Below are 20,441 nucleotides of genomic sequence, written 5' to 3' on the forward strand. Positions count from 1 at the left end.
GGCCTTGAACTCAATGGCGATCTTCGTACCTCTGCTTCCCGAGTGCTGGTATTAAAGGCATGCGCCACCACACCCAGCTTATTTTTTTATTTTTATTTTTAGGTTTTTTGAGGTAGGGTCTAGCTCTAGCCCAGGCTGACTTGTAATTCCCTATGTAGACCCAGGCTGGCCTTCACTTACAGTGATCCTTCTTCCCTGCCTTCTGAGTGCTGGAATTAAAGGTGTGTGCCACCATGCCTGGCTCAGCCCCCTTTATATTTATTTATTTATTTGTATAAATAAATGTGCCACTTTGTGCATCTGGCTTTGCTAGGGTACTGGGGAATTGAAGCAGGGTTGTTAGGTTTTGCAGGCAAACACCTTTACTGCTGAGCCATCTCGCCAGCCCCCAGCTTTTCTTTTTTAAAAATATGTTTTGTTTTTTCTTTTATTTATTTGAGAGCAACAGACAGTGAGGCAGAGAGAGAGAATGGGCGCTCCAGGGCTTCTAGCCACTGCAAACAAATTCGAACTCCAGATGTGCACGCCCCCTTGTGTATCTGGCTAACGTGGGTTCTTGGGAATCCAGCCTCAAACCGGGGTCCTTAGGCTTCACAAGCAAGCGCTTAACTTCTAAGCCATCTCTCCAGCCCTGTTTTTGTTTTTGTTTTTGTTTTTGTTTCTTTTTCGAGGTAAGGTCTTGTTCTGGCCCAGGCAGGCTGATTTGGAATTCATGATATATTCTCAGGATGGCCTCAAATTCATGGCTATCCTCTTACCTCAGCCTCCTAAGTGCTGGATTAAAGGCGTGTACTACTACACCAGGAAAAAACATGTTTTTTAAATTATTTGTGAACAGAAAGAGGGAGAGTGAGAGAATGGGTGCACTAGGGCCTCTTGCCACTGCAAACAAACTCCAGACACATGCGCTACCTTGGACATCTGAATTACATGGGTACTGGGGAGTCAAACCACAGGGGGCAGGCTTTGCAAACAAGCAAGCACCTTTAACCACTGAACCTCTCAGGTGGTGGGATTATAGGCATGAGCCCCCATAAGATTTGGTCAAGGGGGCTGGAGTGTGGTTGGAATCTTCTGGTTTTCTTGAGAGATAATGTCTTGTGCAGTTTAGGTTTGCTTGAACTTTTGGATCTTCTGTTTCCATTGTGCACATTCTGGGATTACAGGCGTGTGTCCCATGCTCGGTTTATGCAGTGCTGAGTATCTGGCCTAAGACATGTTAGGCTATATTCTACCGACTGAGCTGCATTTCCCAGCTCCTGATTCTCTTTTCACTTCCTCAGAAAGTCACCCTACACATAAAGTGGCCGAAGAGTGTGGAGGTGGAAGGCTATGGCAGCAAGAAGATCGATGCTGAGCGGCAGGCTGCAGCTGCCGCCTGCCAGTTGTTCAAGGTGAGCCGCCGGTACTGAAAGTTGTGCGGGCCTGCCGTTGCCCTTGCTCTGAAAGCTTTTTTGGTTCCAGGGACATCTTGGTAGAGGGTTGACACACTGTTCATTCCCCTGTCCTGAGCCCTTTCTCATCTACCTGCCTCCCTTCCTTTCTCTTTTCCTTCCTCCTCCTTTCCTCCCTATTTTTTTTTTTTTTTTTCCCCTTGGTAGGGTCTCACTCTAGTCCAGGCTGACCTGTAATTCTCTATGTAGTCTCAGGCTGGCCTCAAATTCACAGCAATCTTACCTCTGCCTCCCAAGTGCTGGGATTAAAGGTGGACATCACCACTTCTAGCTCCTCTTTCCTTTTTGTTAGCTGGGTATGGTGGTGCACTTTTTTTTTTTTTTTCAAGGTAGGGTCTCACTCTAGCCCAGGCTGACCTGGAATTCACTATGTAGTCTCAGGGTGGCCTCGAACTCATGGTGATCTTTCCAAGTGTGCCTTGCAAGTGCTGGGATTAAAGGCATGTGCTACTATGCCCAGGTCATTCACAATTATTTTTTCATCTATTCATTCAATGAAAAATTGCTGAGCTGTTTCCTTGTGTTGGCTATTGTGAATAATGCTATAGTGAATATGGACATGCAGATGTCCATACGAGGGGCTGATTTCATTTCTTTTGGGTATCTGCAAGAAGCAGTATGCCTGGGTCATATGGTAGTACAATGTTTAATTTTTTTTTTTTTTAAACCAAGGTAGGGTCTCACTCTAGCCAAGGCTGACCTGGAATTTACTATGTAGTCTCAGGGTGGCTGAGAGAATGGGCATGCCAGGGACTCCAGCCCCTTGCAAAGGAACTCCAGATGCATGTGCCCTCTTGTGCATCTGGCTTATGTGGGTCCTGGGAAATCACTAAGCCATTTCTACAGCCTTGGCTCAGTGTTTAATGTTTGTGAAGGACCTATGTATTGTCTATAGTGACTACCAATTTACTTTTGTTTTTCAAGGTAGGGGGTCTCGCTCTAGCCCAGGCTGACCTGGAATTCACTATGTATTCTCAGGGTGGCCTCGAACTCATGGCAATCCTCCTACCTCTGCCTCCCGAGTGTTGGGATTAAAGGCGTGCGCCACCATGCCTGGCTTTTTTTTTTTTTTTTTCTTATTTATTTGAGAGAGAGAAATAGGCAGAGGGGGAGAGAGAGAGAATGGGCATTCCAGGGCCTCCAGCCACTGCTAATGAACTCCACATGCTTGTGCCCCCTTGTGCATCTGGCTTACATGGGTACTGGGGAGTCGAACCTGGGTCCTTCGGCTTTGCATGCAAATGCCTTAACCACTAAGTCATCTCTCAGGACCCTCTTTCCAGATTTTTAAAAAAGATATTAGCCAGGCGTGGTGGCACATGTCTTTAATCCCAACACTCGGAAGGCAGAGGTAGGAGGATCACTGTGAGTTCAAGGTCTCCCTGAGACTACCTAGTGAATTCCAGGTCAGCCTGGGCTAGAGTGAAACCCTACTTCAAAAAAAAAAAAAAAAAAAAAAGAGGCAGATGTGACAGAGAGATAGAGAATGGGCATACTAGGAGAGAGAGAGAGAATTTCATAACAGGGCTCCTGCCAGTACAAATGAACTCCAAATGCATGCACCACATCCATTTTCTCTCTTTCTTAGTTTAGAAATGAATAGTAACAAAAAAGTATTACTTGGGCTGGAGAGATGGCTTAACAGTTAAGGTGCTTACACTACATAGTCCTTTATGAACCCTTCTTTGATCTCTCTCCAAGTCCCACGTAAGCCAGACACAAAAAGGTGATGCATACTCAAAGTTGCACATGCTCACTAGGTAGTGAGGCTGGAGTTGGATTGCAGTGGCTGAAGCCTGGTGCTCTCTCTAAAAATAAAAAAAAATTACTTATTTGCAAGGAGAAAGAGAGAGGGAGAGAAAAGGAGAGGAGTATGGGTGTGCCAGGGCCTTCTGCCACTGCAAGCAAACTGCATATGAATGTACCATGCTATGTATCTGGCTTTCTGTGAGTACTGAGGAATCAGACCCAGGCTGTCAGGCTTTGCAAGGAAGCACCTTTAACCACTAAGCCATCTCCCTGGCCCGGTACCTCAATTTTTTCATTTTTTGTAAGTACTGAGAATTGAACCCAACATCTTGCACATGCTATGCAAGTGCTCTACCATTGAGCTGTGTCTCTGTTCCTTTTTTTATTCTTATTATTTATTTTGAGAGAGGAAAGGAGAGAATGGGTGCACCAGGGCCTTCAGCTGCTGCAAATGAACTCCAGACACATGTGCCCCCTTGTACACATATGTGACATTGCGTGCTTGCTTCACTGTGCATCTGGCTCTGTGGGGCCTGGAGATTTGAACATGAGTTCTTAGGCCTCGCAGTCAAGTGCCTCAACCATTAAGCCATCTCTCTAGCCCTTCTATTCCTTTTTGATTATTTTGAAATGTCTCACTAAATTGCCCAGGCTTACAATCTTTCTACCTCAGCCACCTTAGTAGCTGGAATTATAGACCTATATCATCAGACCTGGACCTACCATACTGCTTGATTATTACATCTTTTTAAAAAAGTTTTTCATTTATTTATTTGAGGGAGGGAGAGAGAGGTAGGTAGAGAGAGTGAGCTTGTCAGGGTCTCTGGCCACTGAAAATGAACTCCAGATGTATTATATGGATAGTGGGGAATCTAAGCTGGGTCCTTAGGCATTTTAGGGTTGTAGTCAAGTGCCTTAACTGCTGAGCCATCTCTCCAGCCTTTTTTTTTTTTTTTAATTACTGATCTTTTGAGGCAGGGTCTTGCTCTAGCTTAAGGGGCTGACCTGGAATTCACTATGTAGTCTCAGGGTGACCTTGAACTCGCTGTGATTGTCATTTCTCTGCCTCCTGAGTGCTGGGATTAAAGGCATGTGCTACCACACCCTGCCCATACCTTTTTAAATTTGTTTTGTTATTTGCAAGTAGGGAGAGAGAATGGGGGTGCCAGATCCTCTAGCCACTTGCAGACAAACTCAAGACACATGCGCTACTTTGTGCATTTGGCTTTATGTGGGTACTGGGGAATCGAACCCTGGTCTTTAGGCTTTCAGGTAAATGCTTAATCTCTGGGCCATCTCTGCATTTCCCATCTCCCCCACCCCCACCTTCGTGTTTTTTGGTTTTCTAAGTAGGGTCTTGCTCTAGCCAAGACTGACATGGAATTCACTTTGTAGTCTGAGTGCCTTTGAACTCACGGCAATCCCCCCACCTCTGCCTCCCAAGTACTGGGATTAAAGGTGTGCACCACCACTTCTGGCCCAAGCTGACCTTCTTCCCTTCCACTTCCCTCCTTCATTCCACTTTGTTTCTTTGATTGCTTATTCATGTATCCAAGATAGCCTTAAACTCACAATTTTCCTTCCTCAGCCTCCTGAGTATTAGGGTTGCAGGTTTGTACCACCATGCTTGCTTTAAATGGTTTTTTCCCCATTTCTGGGCCAGGAACTGAGGTGTCTAAACAGATGAAAAGTGTGACTCTACAATACAAGAACTTGTAATGTAGCTAGATATGGTCCAGGTCAACTAAAGGGTGACTATGGTATGACACTCACAATGTCCTCTCCCCACCAGGGCTGGGGTCTGCTGGGTCCCCGTAATGAACTGTTTGACGCAGCCAAATACCGAGTGCTAGCCGATCGCTTTGGCTCTCCAGCTGACAACTGGTGGCGTCCAGAACCTGCCATGCCTCCTACTTCCTGGCGCCAGCTGAATCCTGAGAGCATTCGGCCAGGGGGCCCTGGGGGTTTGACCCGATCCTTGGGCCGGGAGGAAGACGACGATGAGGAGGAAGAGATTGAAGAGGGGACCATTGATGTTACTGAGTTTCTGTCCATGACCCAGCAAGACTCCCATACTCCACTCAGGGACTCGAGGTATAGTTTGCTGCACTTTGATGTGGGAGTGGTCAATGGTCCTTGAGCCTTCAGATGGGGAGTGCTCTGATCCACATCTTAGCCTGGATGTCTGGTCACTTGCTAGGTTGTGTGTGCATATGTGGGGACAGTACCCTGGCAGCTCTGGTCTCTGTTGTGGCTGGGCTCCTGCAATCAGACCCTTCTCTCCAGTTCCTACTCAGGGCCGTGTCTGTAATCACTTGCCTCGCCTGTGCTTTATTTGCTGGGGAAGCCCAGAAGGCGTGGTCCCTGGTGTGAAGAGGACCGCTGGTGCAGCAGCAGAGCGCCTGCCATCCTCCATGCGTCCTTCTGCTTGCTGCCCCAATCCAGTGTCCCAGAGCCTTGAGGGAACTCGGTCCAGGAAGAAAATCAACTTTTACACCTAAACTTTTTGTCCTTGCAGGGGGGGTTCCTTTGAAATGACAGACGATGACAGCGCTATTAGAGCTCTCACCCAGTTTCCCCTCCCCAAGAACCTTTTGGCCAAGGTGATTCAGATTGCAACGTCCTCCTCCACAGCTAAGGTGAGTTGGCTGTCCTGTGGGGAGCGGCCGGGCTGCTTCCTCACCTCCCACCGAGGCCGGCAGGGAGTGAAGCAGAGTGGGGCTTGATGGGAGAAAAGGGTAAAGATCCAGCCAGGCAGGTGTGGGCTGACAACTGCCCGCGGAGACCTGAGTGTTCACAGGCGGGAGGTGGGCGGAGGAGTGGGAGAGGCAGAGGCGGTAGCCCACTTGCTGAGTTGTTGCCATTCTAATAGGTGTCAGGGCAGAAGGCTTCTGTTTGGGTCTTAGGCTCTTTTGCTTCTCCAGGATGTGTCTGGATTTTGGTGGATACTGACAGCTTTAGTCCGCAGTTTACCTGAAAGTGCTAAGGCTGTGGAGGCTGGGATGATAGGTGGTGGCATTGCCCAGACACCATCTTGTGCTGTGGAAATTGAGAAGCCAGCCCAGAAGTAGTGCCTCACAGGTGAAGCAGGAGGGAAGTAAAAACATTGGAAAATTAAAATGCCTTTAATTCCAGCACTTGGGCAGGCAGAGGTAGGAGGATCATTGCAAATTTGAGGCCAGCCTGTGACTACAGAATGAATTCTGGGTCAGCCTGGGCTAGAGTGAAACCCTGCCTCGAAAAACGACGAAATAAACCCAGCCTGTTCTTAGCTGTGTGGTGCCCTCTCTGGTGTAGCTAGTGTTTGGTGTGGTTGGGATCATAGTTACTTCCATCTCTGGGTTCTTTGGTATACTGAGAATGCCACTTACCTTTCATTCCCTACCTTTTCATAATCTTGTTGGCTTACTTCCATATAGAACCTCATGCAGTTCCATACTGTGGGCACCAAGACCAAGTTGTCTACACTCACTCTGCTGTGGCCTTGTCCCATGACCTTTGTCGCTAAAGGGCGCCGCAAAGCAGAGGCTGAGAATAAGGCAGCAGCTTTGGCCTGCAAGAAACTCAAGGTGAGTCCCCTGGTCGGTGGCAAATTGGTCCACTTTTCTAGGAAGTAAAACCTTTGCTTTTTGTACCCAGATACAAAAAGATCTGGTGGCCGTCCTTGTTTGTGTCTGTCACCACTGTCTCAGTGACTTCCCCAGAGACCCTGTGGAGGGACTTTGTCAGCTCAGCCTGGGGAAGCCTGATCAAAATCTCATTATTCTGACTGGCATATACTACCAAGCTTGGAAAACTGATGATTTTGGTGGGAGTTGTGTGGAGTGGAAACTGGGTTGAAAAGTAGGCTTGCTGTCCAGTCATCCTGCCAACCTGGGCTTTGTGCGCAAGTTACTAATCCGATGCATACCTGGGATGAAGACTGCGGAAGGAAGTGACATTAAGATAAAGCAGTATGGCCTATAGCCGATAGGTCTTACCCACTTTTATTTGCTTGCTTGATTGCTTGCAAGGAGAGGGGCAGGAAGACAGGAAGAGAGAGAGAATTGACACACCAGGGCCTCTTGCTGCTGCAGAACGCCAGGAGCCTGTGCACTTTGTGCATATGGCTTTACATGGGTTCTGGGGAATTAAATCTGGGCCAGCAGACTTTGCATGCAAGCACATTTAACTGCTGACATATCTTCACAGCCCTTTGCTTTTTTATTGTTGCTGTTTGTTTTTTTGAGGTAGGGCTTCACTCTTGTGCAGGCTGACCTGGAACTCATTATGTAGTCTCAAGGTGGCCTTGAACTCAGGGAGGTCCTCTTACCTCTGCCTCCCCAGCGCTGGGATTAAAGGTGTACGCTATCAAACCCAGCTTTCTTTTTCTTTTCTTTCTTTTTTTTTTTTCCAAGGTAGGATTTTGCTCTAGCCTAGACTGGCCTGGAATTCACAATGATCCTCCTACCTCTGCCTCCTGAGTACTGGGATTAAAGGTGTGTGCTGCCACGCCCTGTAGAGGGAAAGAATGGGCGTGCCAGAGCTTCCATTTGCTGCAGGCGGACTCCAGACAAACACCACTTTGTGCTTGTCACTTTTATGTGGCTACTGGAGAATTGGACTTGGGCCGTTAGGCTTAATGAGCAAATGCTTAACTGTTGAGACAAGGTCATGTGCCCCAGGCTGGCCTACTGTGTAGCAGAGTGTGACCATGAGCCTCTGGTCCTCTTGCCGCCTTCTGAGTGCACGCATCGCCACACCCAGTTTATGTGGTACTGGGGACCGAACCAAGGATGTTGTGCACAAAGGCAAGTACACTGCCAACTGAGCTACATCTCAGTCCACTCCACTTTTTTTGTTTTTTCTTCAAGGTAGGGTTTCACTAGTGCAGGCTGATCTGGAATTCACTATGTAGTCTCACAGTGGCCTCGAACTCATGGCAATCCTCCTACCTCTGCCTCCCCAGTGCTGGGATTAAAGATGTGTGCCACCACGCCCGGCCTCAGTCCACTCCACTTTTTGAGAGAGCTGCACTACATAGTCTGGCTTTCTGTGTAATGCAGTCTGAATTCCAGCCTGTAGGCATACGTGACTAAGCCTAGAAAACAGCTTCTTTTAGTGCTGGGTATTGAACCCATGCTAGCTGGGCACTCTACTACTGTCTGTAGTTTTCTATTTAAGCAGCTTTGTAGTTAACTGATGCCACAGCCTTGGGATTAGCATTGTGCTGAGAAGTAAGTCATTCAAACCCATGAGATTCAGTTCACAGAATGTGAAAAGAAACAAGCCCTGTTTCACTAGAATGGGCAGGTGTGCCTTTGTGAATTTGGCTTTGGAAACCACATCTTAGACACAGCTCATTTAAGATGTAAAAGGCACCACTGAGAACTTGGAGAATAGAAAGAAAAAAAAGAATACATGTTGTGGTAGTTTACACCTATAGTCTCAGCACTTGCGAGGAAGATTGCCATGATTTCAAGGCTAGCATGGGTTTGTCCCACATCCTTACTCCCCCAAAACGAAGAGGTGCTGGGAGTTGGTGAGATGTGAGGATGTGAAAATGCTGCTGCCTTTGGCTCAGCAGGGCAGAGCTAGGGCTCTGGTAGCTCTTGGAGGAAGTGTGAAGCTTCACTGGCTATGCTCCAGCATCCATGCTAGCTCATGAAGGGGCTGTCTGGGACCCCCAGGCACTGGGTGAAAGCACACAGACCTTGAGATGTGGAAGCTCTTTCCAGGTGGTTGTGTTGGCTCTTCTTACGGCCCAAGGACTTTATCCTTGAGGTCCTTAGAGTTAGTGGTACTAACAAGTCTAAAGGGAATTCCTATAGAGGGGAGTCTTCCTTAGCCTAGGCTAGGATAGAGAGCGAGCCAAATGCAGACAATCCCTTAGAGGTGCTGGGGAAATTACTGGCTTACACATTTGCTTGTTTTCTCTGTTTGGTGTCTTTAATCATGTATTTTGAGGACCATAGTGGGCAGAGGCAGGAGCAGGTGGGGAGGACCTGAAGAAGCGAGGCGGGGAGGCCGTGGAGGGAGAGCACGGGAGGAGGAGGTGGACTCTTCAAGGAACTGGCCTCATTGGTCTCAGTGGAGACGAGTGTGTTCATCTTAGTCTGAGAAGCCGTAACCTTGCAGGAGAGGTTTCTCCATGGAGGACATGCCTGAGCAGAGAGGTGGGGTTTCTCTGCCCTGGCATGTCAACACATTCATTTGCGTTCTTGTTTTATTTATTTTTTTGTTTTGTTTTGTTTTTTCAAGGTAGGGTCTCACTTTATCCCAGGCTATCCTGGAATTCACTCTGTAGTCCCTGGCTGGTGTAGAACTCACCTCGATCCTTCTACCTCTAACTCCGGAGTGCTGAGATGCAAGGCATGCGCCACCAACACCCAGCTTTTTTTTTTCCCCCCTTCGAGGTAGGGTCTTAATCTAATCCATGCTGACCAGGAATTCACTGTGTAGTCTTAGGGTGGCCTCAAACTCATGGCAATCCTCCTACCTGCCTTTGCCTCCTGAGTGCTGGGATTAAAGGCATGCACCACCATGCCCAATGCTACTGCAAATGAACTCCAGGTTCATGCTCCATCTTGTGCATCTGGCTTTACATAGGTACTGGGGAGGTCCTTTGGCTTTGCAGACAAGCGCCTTAACTGCAGAACCATCTCTCCAGCCCCCTCATTTTTTAAAAATATTTTTATTTGCAAAGAGGGGGGGGAGACGAGAGAATGGGTGTGTCGGGGCCTCCAGCCATTGCAAACGAACTGCAGACACATTTTTTTCTTTGTGCATCTGACTTTTATATGGCTACTAGGGAACTGAACCTGGGTTCTTAGGCATTGCAGACAAGCACCCTAATTACTGAGCCATCCTCCCAGCCCTGCCCTTTTTTTAACATTTTATTTGAGAGCAGAGAATGGGTGCACCAGGGCCTCTCACCACTGCAGTCAAACTCCAGACGCATGCACCACCTTATGCAGCTGGTCCACAGGCTCCGCAGGCAAGCGACTCAACCATTAAGCCATTTCTCCTGCCCTATTTTTTTTTTTTCTTTTTTTTGTTTTGGTTTTTCGAGGTAGGGTCTCACTCCGGACCAGTCTGACCTGGAATTCACTATGTAGTCTCGAACTCGCGGCGATCCTCCTACCTCTGCCTCCCAAGTGCTAGGATTAAAGGCGTGCGCCACCACTCCCGGCTTTCTAGCCCTATTTTATTTTTCGAGGTATTTCTTGCTCTAGCCCAGGCTGACCTGGAATTCACTATGTAGTCTTAAGCTGGCCTCGAACAGTGATCCTCCTAGAGTGCTGGGGTTAAAGGCATGCATCACCATGCCCACCTCCCTGTTCTGCTCTTGAGACAGGGCTTTGCGTTGTAGCCTAGGCTCACCTGGACCTCCTCCTGCTTCTGCATGCAGCACTGGGCCTGGCTGACGTGTCTCTTTTGACTAGATTGCTTTTAAACATGTTACTTCGTAGAGATTAACTTTTTCCCGCTTCCTCAGTTTTCCCTTCTTCATCATGTCAGCCAAAACTAAAATCTTAGAAAAGAGGTGCTTTGTGCTTACTACATGCTTTAGAAAGTTCCTGGGAGCTGGAAAAGATGGCTCTCCAGTGCTTAAGGTGTTTCTCTGTAAAGCCAAAGGTCCTGGGTTTGATTCCCCAGGGCCCACATAAGCTAGATGCACAAGGTGTGGTACATGGGTCTGTAGTTTGTTTGTAGTAGCTGTAGGCCCTGACACGCCTATTCTCCCTTTCTCTCAAATAAAAATACTAACAAAAAAAAGTTCCTGAGCCTGTCTGGGCCAGGGATGCACATAGACTTGAGCCGTACATGTTCCTCTACAGAGCCTGGGCCTGGTGGACAGGAACAATGAGCCGCTTACCCATGCCATGTATAACCTGGCCTCCTTGCGTGAACTGGGTGAGACTCAGCGCCGGCCGTGTACCATCCAGGTGCCCGAGCCCATCCTCCGCAAGATAGAGACCTTCCTAAATCATGTAAGAGCCCCCACCCTCCCCTCCTCCCTCTCCAGACTGCAGGCCACAGGCAGTATGGATTTCCCGCTTTGCCCACTGAGGATGGAGCTGGGAGCCGTTCTGCCCTAAGCAACCTAGTCTTGACCATGAGGGGCTCAGGGCTGTCAGTGCCCAAGTCCCCTGCTCTGTGGGTTGGGCCCTAAACATGTGACCCACATGAATCTTGAGGAGGGGCTAGCTGTGCATGAAGGAGCAAGATGGCATTTCTCTTTCACCATTTTGCTTGCTTCCTCGTCCCCTAGTACCCTGTGGACAGTTCATGGATTTCCCCTGAGCTCCGGCTGCAGAGTGATGACATCTTGCCCCTAGGCAAGGACTCAGGGCCCCTCAGTGACCCTATCACAGGCAAGCCTTATGTGCCCCTGTCAGAAGCAGAGGAGGTGCGCCTGAGCCAGAACCTGCTAGAGCTGTGGCGGCGGCGAGGGCCAGTCTGGCAGGAGGCCCCTCAGCTACCTGTCGACCCACATCGGGACACTATTCTTGGTGCCATTGAGCAACACCCAGTGGTGGTCATCTCTGGGGACACAGGCTGTGGCAAGACCACACGCATCCCTCAGCTGCTGCTGGAGCGCTATGTGACTGAGGGCCGTGGTGCCTGCTGCAACGTGATCATCACGCAACCTCGCCGCATCTCCGCTGTGTCTGTGGCACAGCGAGTCAGCCACGAACTGGGCCCCTGCTTGCGCAGGAACGTGGGCTTCCAAGTGCGCTTGGAAAGCAAGCCCCCAGCCCGAGGTGGGGCGCTGCTCTTCTGTACTGTGGGCATCCTGCTGCGGAAGCTGCAGAGCAACCCCAGCCTTGAGGGCGTGAGCCACGTCATCGTAGACGAGGTCCACGAACGAGATGTGAACACAGACTTCCTGCTGATCCTGCTCAAGGGCCTGCAGCGACTCAACCCGGCCCTGAGGCTGGTGCTGATGAGTGCCACGGGCGACAATGAGCGTTTCTCCCGCTACTTTGGTGGCTGTCCCGTCATCAAGGTGCCTGGCTTCATGTATCCTGTCAAGGAACACTACCTGGAGGACATCCTGGCCAAGCTGGGCAAACATCAGTACCCACACAGACACCGGCACCATGAGGTGAGGGATGCCCACCCCGTTACCCCCTGGGCTCCTGGCCTTTCCTCCTGTCCCTGTGGCTTGGTGGCCTAGGGCAGGTTACCCTCCCAAGCCTGTATCCTTGATAGAAACTGGGGAATATTCATGCCTGTGTGACAGTATGTGAGGGTTGGAGTTGACATGTCAAGTGGCTCTGCCTCACTATGTCATGGTTGCCGTGTCCTGTGTATGGCCCCTGACCCTGCGACTGTGACTGCGGCCTCTCTTCCCTCACCCCAGTCTGAAGATGAGTGTGCACTCGATTTGGACCTTGTGACTGATCTGGTTCTGCACATCGATGCCCGTGGGGAACCAGGTGGGTGTTCCCCTCCTTCCTCCCGCTGTCCCGCCCCCTTGCTGGGCGGCCGGCTCATGGCTGCAGGACTCCTTTACAGGTGGGATCCTGTGCTTCCTGCCCGGTTGGCAGGAGATCAAGGGAGTGCAACAACGCCTCCAAGAGGCCCTTGGCATGCACGAGAGCAAGTACCTCATCCTGCCAGGTGAGAGGCTGTGCATGCACCGTGACGGGTCCCAGAAGAGTTGTCTTTTGTGGTGGGGACTGACACGGATGGGACTTGCGTCCCTAAGCACTTTTCATTGGACATGTGATTTATCAGGGCATAAGTTTCTTGGAGGTGGGGGGAGGGCTCGAACTCCTTGCCCTGCCGTCAGCCCAAGGTAGTGGTGGTGGGAGCTGTGCCTGAAACCACTGTCTGTCTTGCTGCCTGCCAGTACACTCCAACATCCCCATGATGGACCAGAAGGCCATATTCCAACAGCCTCCACTTGGGGTGCGCAAGATTGTGTTGGCCACAAATATCGCTGAGACTTCCATCACAATTAACGACATTGTGCATGTCGTGGACAGTGGTCTGCACAAGGAGGAACGCTATGACCTGAAGACCAAGGTGGCTTTTCTCACTTGGGCCCAGCCAGCTCACGGTGGGGAGGACCCCAGTTCTGATGGCCCTAGTCCTGATCTGCCATACACCTTCCGTTTGTGTGCAGGCTACTCCTGTGGGCTGTGGGGGCATTGAGGGGTTGAGAAGTGGAGAACACAGAGGAAGGTGTGCATCATGTGTGGCTGTCTTGTCCTCCCCAGGTATCCTGCCTGGAGACTGTGTGGGTGTCAAGAGCAAATGTGATCCAGCGCCGGGGCCGGGCTGGCCGCTGCCAGTCAGGCTTTGCCTACCACTTGTTCCCACGGAGCCGACTGGAGAAAATGGTCCCTTTCCAAGTGCCGGAGATTCTGCGCACCCCTCTGGAGAACCTGGTGCTGCAAGCCAAAATCCACATGCCCGAGAAAACGGTGCGACAGAGGCAGGGCTGGGCGAGGTGGGCTGGCCTCAGGGAGAGCAGATGGGACCCAGGCTCATGGGGCTTGGGGCTCTTCCTGTGCAGGCCGTGGAGTTCCTCTCCAAGGCTGTGGACAGTCCCAACATCAAAGCAGTGGATGAGGCTGTGATCTTGCTCCAGGAGATCGGTGAGTGCGGGCCAGGCAAGGCTGGGTCCTGGAGTGGCTCTTGGATGGGGACTGACGGCTGAGCTGTTGCAGGGGTGCTGGACCAGCGGGAGTACCTAACCACTTTGGGGCAGCGCCTGGCACACATCTCCACTGACCCTCGGCTGGCGAAGGCCATCGTGCTGGCTGCCATCTTCCGTTGTCTGCATCCGCTGCTAGTGGTGGTTTCCTGCCTCACCCGGGACCCCTTCAGCAGCAGTTTGCAGAACCGGGCAGAGGTGGACAAGGTCAGAGCTAGCCCCTTCCTAAAGTCCTTACTGTCCGTTCAGCCATGCCTCCCTCCTCCCACCACGGCCCAGCTGTGGGTGTTACTAACTCATGACCCTGGAATATTCTACCTCTCAGGTGAAGGCATTGTTGAGCCATGACAGTGGCAGCGACCACCTGGCCTTTGTGCGGGCTGTGGCTGGCTGGGAGGAGGTGCTACGTTGGCAGGATCGTCCCTCTCGGGAGAACTACCTAGAAGAAAACTTGCTCTACGCGCCCAGCCTACGCTTCATTCATGGTCAGCCAGGCTCCCCCAGGGTCTCGTGCCTCTCCCACCCACATTTCCTTTGTCCCCAGCTTTGAGGCCGGGGCCTCGGTTCACATTGCACTCCCTCCCCCGCCAGGACTCATCAAGCAGTTCTCCGAGAATATTTACGAGGCTTTCCTAGTGGGCAAGCCCTCAGACTGCACGATGCCCTCTGCCCAGTGCAATGAGTACAGTGAGGAAGAGGAGCTGGTGAAGGGCGTGCTGATGGCTGGTCTCTACCCGAACCTCATCCAGGTGCTTGCTTCCCCTAGGAGGTGATCAGACCCTAAGTGCCTTGCACAGCCCCAGCTCCTTGCTCAGCCCTTCCTCTGCCCTTTCAGGTAAGGCAGGGCAAGGTGACCCGGCAGGGGAAGTTCAAGCCCAACAGTGTCACATACAGGACCAAATCTGGGAATATCCTACTGCACAAGTCGACCATTAACAGGTGGGTGGCAGGCAAGACCGGTCAAAGCAGCTGGAAAGCACCAGATGGGTGGCGTCACACAGCTCTCTGTTCCCTAGGGAGGCTACCCGGTTACGGAGCCGATGGCTGACATATTTCATGGCCGTCAAGTCCAATGGCAGCGTCTTCGTGCGAGATTCCTCCCAGGTGCACCCGCTAGCTGTGCTGCTCCTCACTGACGGGGACGTCCACGTCCGTGGTGGGTACCTGCAGACTCCTTTCCTTACCACTTGGAGGGCTACTCCATGTCCCCAGGGGCCATATCCACCTTTATCTGCCTTTATCCTCCCAGATGACGGGCGCCGGGCCACCATCTCACTGAGTGACAGTGACCTGCTGCGGCTGGAGGGGGATTCACGAACTGTGCGGCTGCTGAGGGAACTGAGGCGAGCCTTGGCCCGCATGGTGGAGCGGAGCCTCCGCAGTGAACTGGCCGCGCTCCCGCTCAGCGTGCAGCAGGAGCACGGGCAGCTGCTGGCGCTGCTGGCGGAGCTGCTGCGAGGACCCTGTGGCAGCTTTGATGTGCGCAAGACAGCTGATGACTGAGCCCTCTTCCGCTGGGGCTGTGTACAGAGTGCAAATGTTTATTTAAAATAAAGTTATATTTATCCCTTGTGAGTATTGCTCCCAGTGCAAGGGAATGAGCAGGGTGTGGGGACTGACATAACAGAAGCAATATGGCCTACATGGTGGGATGTCAGGCAGCTTTATTTACTCTTGAAATCAGTACAACAGAATTACAGACATGTGTAATGGCCAAGCCATGAGCAAATTGGAAAGTACAGAAATGCCCCAAACCCAAATGGTTGCAAAGTATACATATCACACAGGCCTGTGGTCCTCACCTACCAGGCCAGTCTTTTCTGACCTGTAGGACCCTTTCCAGGGAGTGGGAGCAGGCAGGCTCTTCACTTTCGGCCCATCTAGCGCATTCCACTTGGGCCACCTCCCTTCCCTGAGTACAGGCCAAAGGAGTTAAAGGACCCAGAACTCGTCTACTTCAGCATGCTCAAGGCCCTAAGACCAACACCGAGGAGGGAAGCAAGTGACCGTCCGCCATCACAACACTGTCCTTGGCTCCTGGTGCCTCCTTCCCAGTTTCATCTTTCCTCTGACTGACCCAATGCAGTATCTGAGACCCCAGGCACGTAGCACTGCAGGCAGTCTGAGGGAAGAAAGCGGTCCAACCCACACAATTTCCTGGGTGTTGGAGCTGAGGATGCGCTGTCAAAATGGAGAGAACCTTCAGGCCTGAGGATGCCCTCCCTCCAGAGAGAGTGACTAACTCTACCTTTTCCAGCTCCAAGCAGGACCATGAGAACAGAGGGTGGAGGTTGTTGTCAAGAGGAAGGCCAGAGGGATCAAGTCTGGGCCAGCCTCCTCTGAGGCAAGTCTGCACAGCAGTAACTGCCTTACCAGAGGCGCCCTTGGACACTCCCAGGCCATTTCACTACAAACTTAGGTTTTAATCCTTTATTAGAAACCATGCAAACTTTAATACAAAAAATACAAGTGCAATAAGAATCTTTGTGTCGATACAATTCCCGGGATTTCTCTTTGCAGCCATCCCACCCACAAGCTAGGTCTCTGGCTGGGGTGGCCGCCCAGCCACAGGCTGCCTCTCTTCCTCTCCAGTCAGGTCAGAAGGAAAGAGGGATGACCTCAGTCTTCAGCCTTTTATTTTTCAATTTCCAGACCTGATTCCCCGCTGTCCTCGTGTTCAGAACATCTCAGGCTCCCCTGGTCATGAGGGTTTCAGTGCCTTAAGGATTCCGACCTCCATGGCCCACTTCTGTCTGTCCAGCCCTGGCCTTGTATCGCACAGTTGACCACCAGATCCCAGGGAATGAGAAAGATGCCTAAACCAGCCTCTTGGTTAGGGAAAAAAAAAAAAACAAAGCAGCATACACACAAAATACCAGCACAGCCAGTCCACACTGATCAGCCCTCATTGTTCACCAGGCTGCAACCCTAACCCTACCTTGCCTACCTACAGGAATCCAAGCTGCCCAGAGCAGAGCAGCCCCAACATGTGACAGCCTCCCAGTGGAGACTCGGGATCTTCCTTCCCTGCTTCCTTTAACACCTACTGAGAACTCTTTTACACATGGCTTCAACCTGCAACCTTGCCACCAGTTTATAGGTTATTAGGGAGGAAAAATAAAATACAACAAAAAAGTGAGAGAGCAGCTAGGTAGGTATGGTAAGCAGTGGGGACAGACGGTTCTGATCCCTAACTAACTTGGGGCAGGGCAGCAAGAGGGCCTGGCACCTCCTGTATGATGGACTCCATTAGGGGATCAGAGAGGCAGTGGCTTAGCAGGCTTCAGGGGATGTAGTCATCGCTGGTCATCACGTGGAATCCACCTCCACTTGCCCCTTGAGGTTTACCCAGGGAGGGGGGAGGGTATGTCAGTTTCTTTTGGGTTTGGTCCAGAAAACCCAAACAGAGGCTGGAGCCTGGCTCCCCCTCTGGATCCCGCCCTTCTCCCTCCCCATCGGTGGCAGAGTGATGATGGGACAGGAGCAAAGCCGCAGGGGGGCCTGGCGTGGGGGGGGCACGGGACAGGAGTGCTGCTGCCCTGAGCAAGCGAGGCGGGAAAGGGACCTAAGGGCTGCCCAGCACCCAAGTTCACAGGTCTAGTAGACAGCCCTGGAAAGGGAGCCAAGGGCCCGGGAGCCCAAGCTTGGGCCACCAGGAAAGTGGGGGGGCCGGGAGACAATATCAGCCCCATGGTCGGTGCGGGCCCTGGCATTTTCCCGGAACGTCAGCCTGTAGGTCTCAATCTGCAGTGACACGGGAGGAGGGAAGGGAAAGGGTAACAAGGAGACGAGAGGAAACACAGGGGAGACGGAAGACGAGACCAGAATGTCATCATTAGATGCCTGGAAAATAAAAGGTTATTCTGTTAAAATTTAGGCCACACTCTAGTCCAAAAACAAAGGAGTTTCAATTTTCAGCCAGTGACAGGGCCCCTGGCTGGCCCTCAGGCCAAGCCCAGCCACTTACTTGTCTCCTGGATCTGGCTGTCCAAGGTCTGGGCCTCCCTTTGGTCACCACCCCCTGACAGGGTGGTGTGGCCACTGAGGCCACTGGCTGAAGTAGGGGCGCCAGCTTCAGGCGCTGCCTCAGAGATGGCCGGTTCCTCCCCAGCTGGGGGGCCCGGACACGGAGGGGCCTCACTGCCACCGCCCTCAGTCTACAATGAAACAGTGGGGGAGACAGTGAAGGGTCAGTTGGGGAGGGAGTGGGATGGGGTGATGGTGGTGGGTTTCACACATAGCCACCCCCTCCCAGAAGCCCAGGCACCCACAGGCTCTGGACCAAGCATCTGTCCCTTCCACATCGCTATAAACTCTCAAGCTCCAGGTCTCTCCAAGGCTAGCAGCAGATTAAAAACCACTATGACAAGAACAGCAAGCCTCAAGAGAATGCTCAAGAGGGGGGCTCAGGCCTGGCTAGGAAGCAGGGGTGCCACCTGTCTCCTCTGAGCCCCACATAAACCACTTCATACACAACACATGCTTGCAGAGGGACCCATGGTAAAGTGCCAGGTATTCGGCCTGCCTATCTATAGTGGTACAGCCCACGCACACCGCAGCTTCTTCGGTCTAGGTCTCAGGGACACAAAGGAGACAAGGTTCCCCAGGCATGACCCAAAGAGATTTTAGGGATTTGTGGAGTTTGACATGAGGAAAACAGTTGGGGGACATTGAACATGTAGTGTGGGTCAAGTATAAAAGACATAACCATGGGAGGTCAGAGTGAGGTAGGACGACTGTGTCCCCAAACTCTCAACAAGTAACAAGGAAGACTCCTCCATCAGTAGATACTATTTTTTAGAATAGTGAAAGAGACAGATCAATATACTGGGGGGGGGGGGGAACACAGAGGGAGAAAATGTGACTAAAGAAAAGAAGACATAGGTCAGAAAAGCCCAGGTGTAAATCCTAGACTATTTACTGTGTAGCCTCGATTAAAGGCTAACTTTGAAATATTCCACTAGAGACAGACTGGAAAATGGCATCTCCACAAGTCATAGTAGTCACAAATTGAGAGAATACGAGAAGGTCTCAAAAATGCTCACTGAAATGACAGGATGTGAGAAAGGCTGGCTGGAGACTGGCCAGCTGTGGACGATCAGGGCAGGCCCAGAAGTTATCTGGTCCCCCTTCCCCCTCCCTTGAAACCAGCAATCACCTTCATGCTCAACCTATAGGATGCCGCTCCCACAGGTCTCCTCACCCACCCATGACATGGAACAAACAACAGACAGCATCTGGGCACACAAACGACCTCACAGCACAGTGAAAGGAGGGAGGGAGGGAAGAGGAGAGGGAGAAGAGAGGAGAGGCCCAGCCAGTGCCACATATGGGAAGAAGTCAGCCGCAGCCCCAGCTCTCTCTTAGAACCTTGGGCAAGGGAGGCCACAAGCAGGTCCTCCAGAGGCCACACCAGGCCTGCTGTCACTGGCAGTTGAAAATGACAGTCAAGGAACTATGTGCACTGCAGAACCCCAGCTCCCCACACCATCTGTGCCCCAGCCCACAGTCCCTCAGAAAATGGTTGGGATGAGCCCCAAAAGGCAGGCCATTACTGTTAAGAACCAGGTTCTGCACAGTTGAGAGGAGGCTGGGCTGGGGCTCCCTAACTCTTCTGCCTCACTCTAGACTAATGGTGGACAATGAGAGAACAGCAACGGTGTGGCTGAAGATGCAAAGCCTGGAGAAACTGAGAGGCGGTGACAGGTGCCTGCCCACTAGACCGCTAATCCTAGCTTCTTGGTCCCCACACCACCCTAGCTATGTCCCCAGACCACCACTCACTACCTTCACAGCACCTCCTGCAGGCAGGTGGCCCAAATTATCGAGAGATCCCACCTTGGCCTGGGCCTTCTCTTTGAAGTTCAACTTCTGACTTTCAATCTTAACATCTCCTCCACCTAAAATGAAGGAGAAATCTGTCACCAAGCGTAGCAGAGAACTTTTCCTGCAGACAAAGCCAGGAGCTGGGAGCAGGAATCTGAGCTTGCCGTGGACTGGCTACATACCCCATCTAGAAATGAGGAAGGCAGGACCTGCTTGTTCTAAAGATAAATGAGGGCTGCAGCGATGGCTAGAGGCCCTAGCACACTCATTTTCTCCCTCCCTCCCTCCCTGTTTCTTTGCCAAATACATAAAATAAAATACTAAAAGAACACAGCCGGGCGTGGTGATGTATGCCTTTAATCCCAGCACTTGGGAGGCAGAGGTAAGAGGATTGCCATGAGTTCGAGGCCACCCTGAGACTACACAGGGAATTCCAGGTCAGCTTGGGTCAGAGTGAGACCCTACATAGAAAAAACAAAAGAAAGAGACAGAGAAAGAGAAAGAGATCACCATGGTTTAAAACAAAACAAAACTCCAGGGGGTGGTAGTGCATGCCTTTAATCCCAATACTTGGATGCAGAGATAGAAAGATTGCTGTGAGTTGTAACTAAATAGTGAATTCTAGATCAGCCTGGGCTATAGCAAGACCCTACTTCAAAAATTAAAAATTAAAAACAAAAACAAAACACACACACACTTTTAGGAGTTGGGGATTAGGATCAGTGGTCCAGTGCTTGCCTGGTTTTGTCCCTAGCACCGAA

At 51.3% G+C, this 20,441-nt stretch overlaps 2 protein-coding genes across 17 annotated transcripts in view; one reads left to right on the forward strand and one right to left on the reverse strand.

Annotated features, from left to right (window-relative positions):
- The window catches only part of Dhx30 (DExH-box helicase 30), a 45,887-nt gene extending 30,458 nt beyond the window's left edge, over positions 1 to 15,429 (forward strand). For all 5 annotated transcript variants that reach the window (XM_045136874.1, XM_045136875.1, XM_045136873.1 and 2 more), the window contains 17 exons: positions 1,284 to 1,394; positions 4,996 to 5,297; positions 5,722 to 5,842; positions 6,623 to 6,772; positions 11,024 to 11,176; positions 11,458 to 12,294; positions 12,553 to 12,628; positions 12,708 to 12,812; positions 13,045 to 13,220; positions 13,415 to 13,621; positions 13,714 to 13,795; positions 13,868 to 14,061; positions 14,180 to 14,339; positions 14,446 to 14,603; positions 14,690 to 14,793; positions 14,871 to 15,010; positions 15,104 to 15,429. In XM_045136874.1, coding sequence (XP_044992809.1) covers positions 1,284 to 1,394; positions 4,996 to 5,297; positions 5,722 to 5,842; positions 6,623 to 6,772; positions 11,024 to 11,176; positions 11,458 to 12,294; positions 12,553 to 12,628; positions 12,708 to 12,812; positions 13,045 to 13,220; positions 13,415 to 13,621; positions 13,714 to 13,795; positions 13,868 to 14,061; positions 14,180 to 14,339; positions 14,446 to 14,603; positions 14,690 to 14,793; positions 14,871 to 15,010; positions 15,104 to 15,357 — 3,330 coding nt within the window. In that variant the 3' untranslated portion in view covers positions 15,358 to 15,429. The remainder of the gene's footprint in view (positions 1 to 1,283; positions 1,395 to 4,995; positions 5,298 to 5,721; positions 5,843 to 6,622; positions 6,773 to 11,023; positions 11,177 to 11,457; positions 12,295 to 12,552; positions 12,629 to 12,707; positions 12,813 to 13,044; positions 13,221 to 13,414; positions 13,622 to 13,713; positions 13,796 to 13,867; positions 14,062 to 14,179; positions 14,340 to 14,445; positions 14,604 to 14,689; positions 14,794 to 14,870; positions 15,011 to 15,103) is intronic.
- A 72-nt stretch (positions 15,430 to 15,501) lies between these two features.
- The window catches only part of Map4 (microtubule associated protein 4), a 157,767-nt gene continuing 152,827 nt past the window's right edge, over positions 15,502 to 20,441 (reverse strand). For 11 of the 12 annotated variants that reach the window (XM_045136884.1, XM_045136883.1, XM_045136882.1 and 8 more), the window contains 3 exons: positions 19,642 to 19,754; positions 17,822 to 18,011; positions 17,456 to 17,697 (listed from right to left, as the gene is read on the reverse strand). In XM_045136884.1, coding sequence (XP_044992819.1) covers positions 17,690 to 17,697; positions 17,822 to 18,011; positions 19,642 to 19,754 — 311 coding nt within the window. In that variant the 3' untranslated portion in view covers positions 17,456 to 17,689. Of the gene's footprint in view, positions 17,698 to 17,821; positions 18,012 to 19,641; positions 19,755 to 20,441 lie in introns of all 12 variants that reach the window. The other variant, XM_045136878.1, reaches the window with a different exon arrangement.

This window comes from Jaculus jaculus, chromosome 17 (assembly GCF_020740685.1).
Source record: "Jaculus jaculus isolate mJacJac1 chromosome 17, mJacJac1.mat.Y.cur, whole genome shotgun sequence".
In the NCBI taxonomy this organism is placed as follows: Eukaryota; Metazoa; Chordata; class Mammalia; order Rodentia; family Dipodidae; genus Jaculus; species Jaculus jaculus.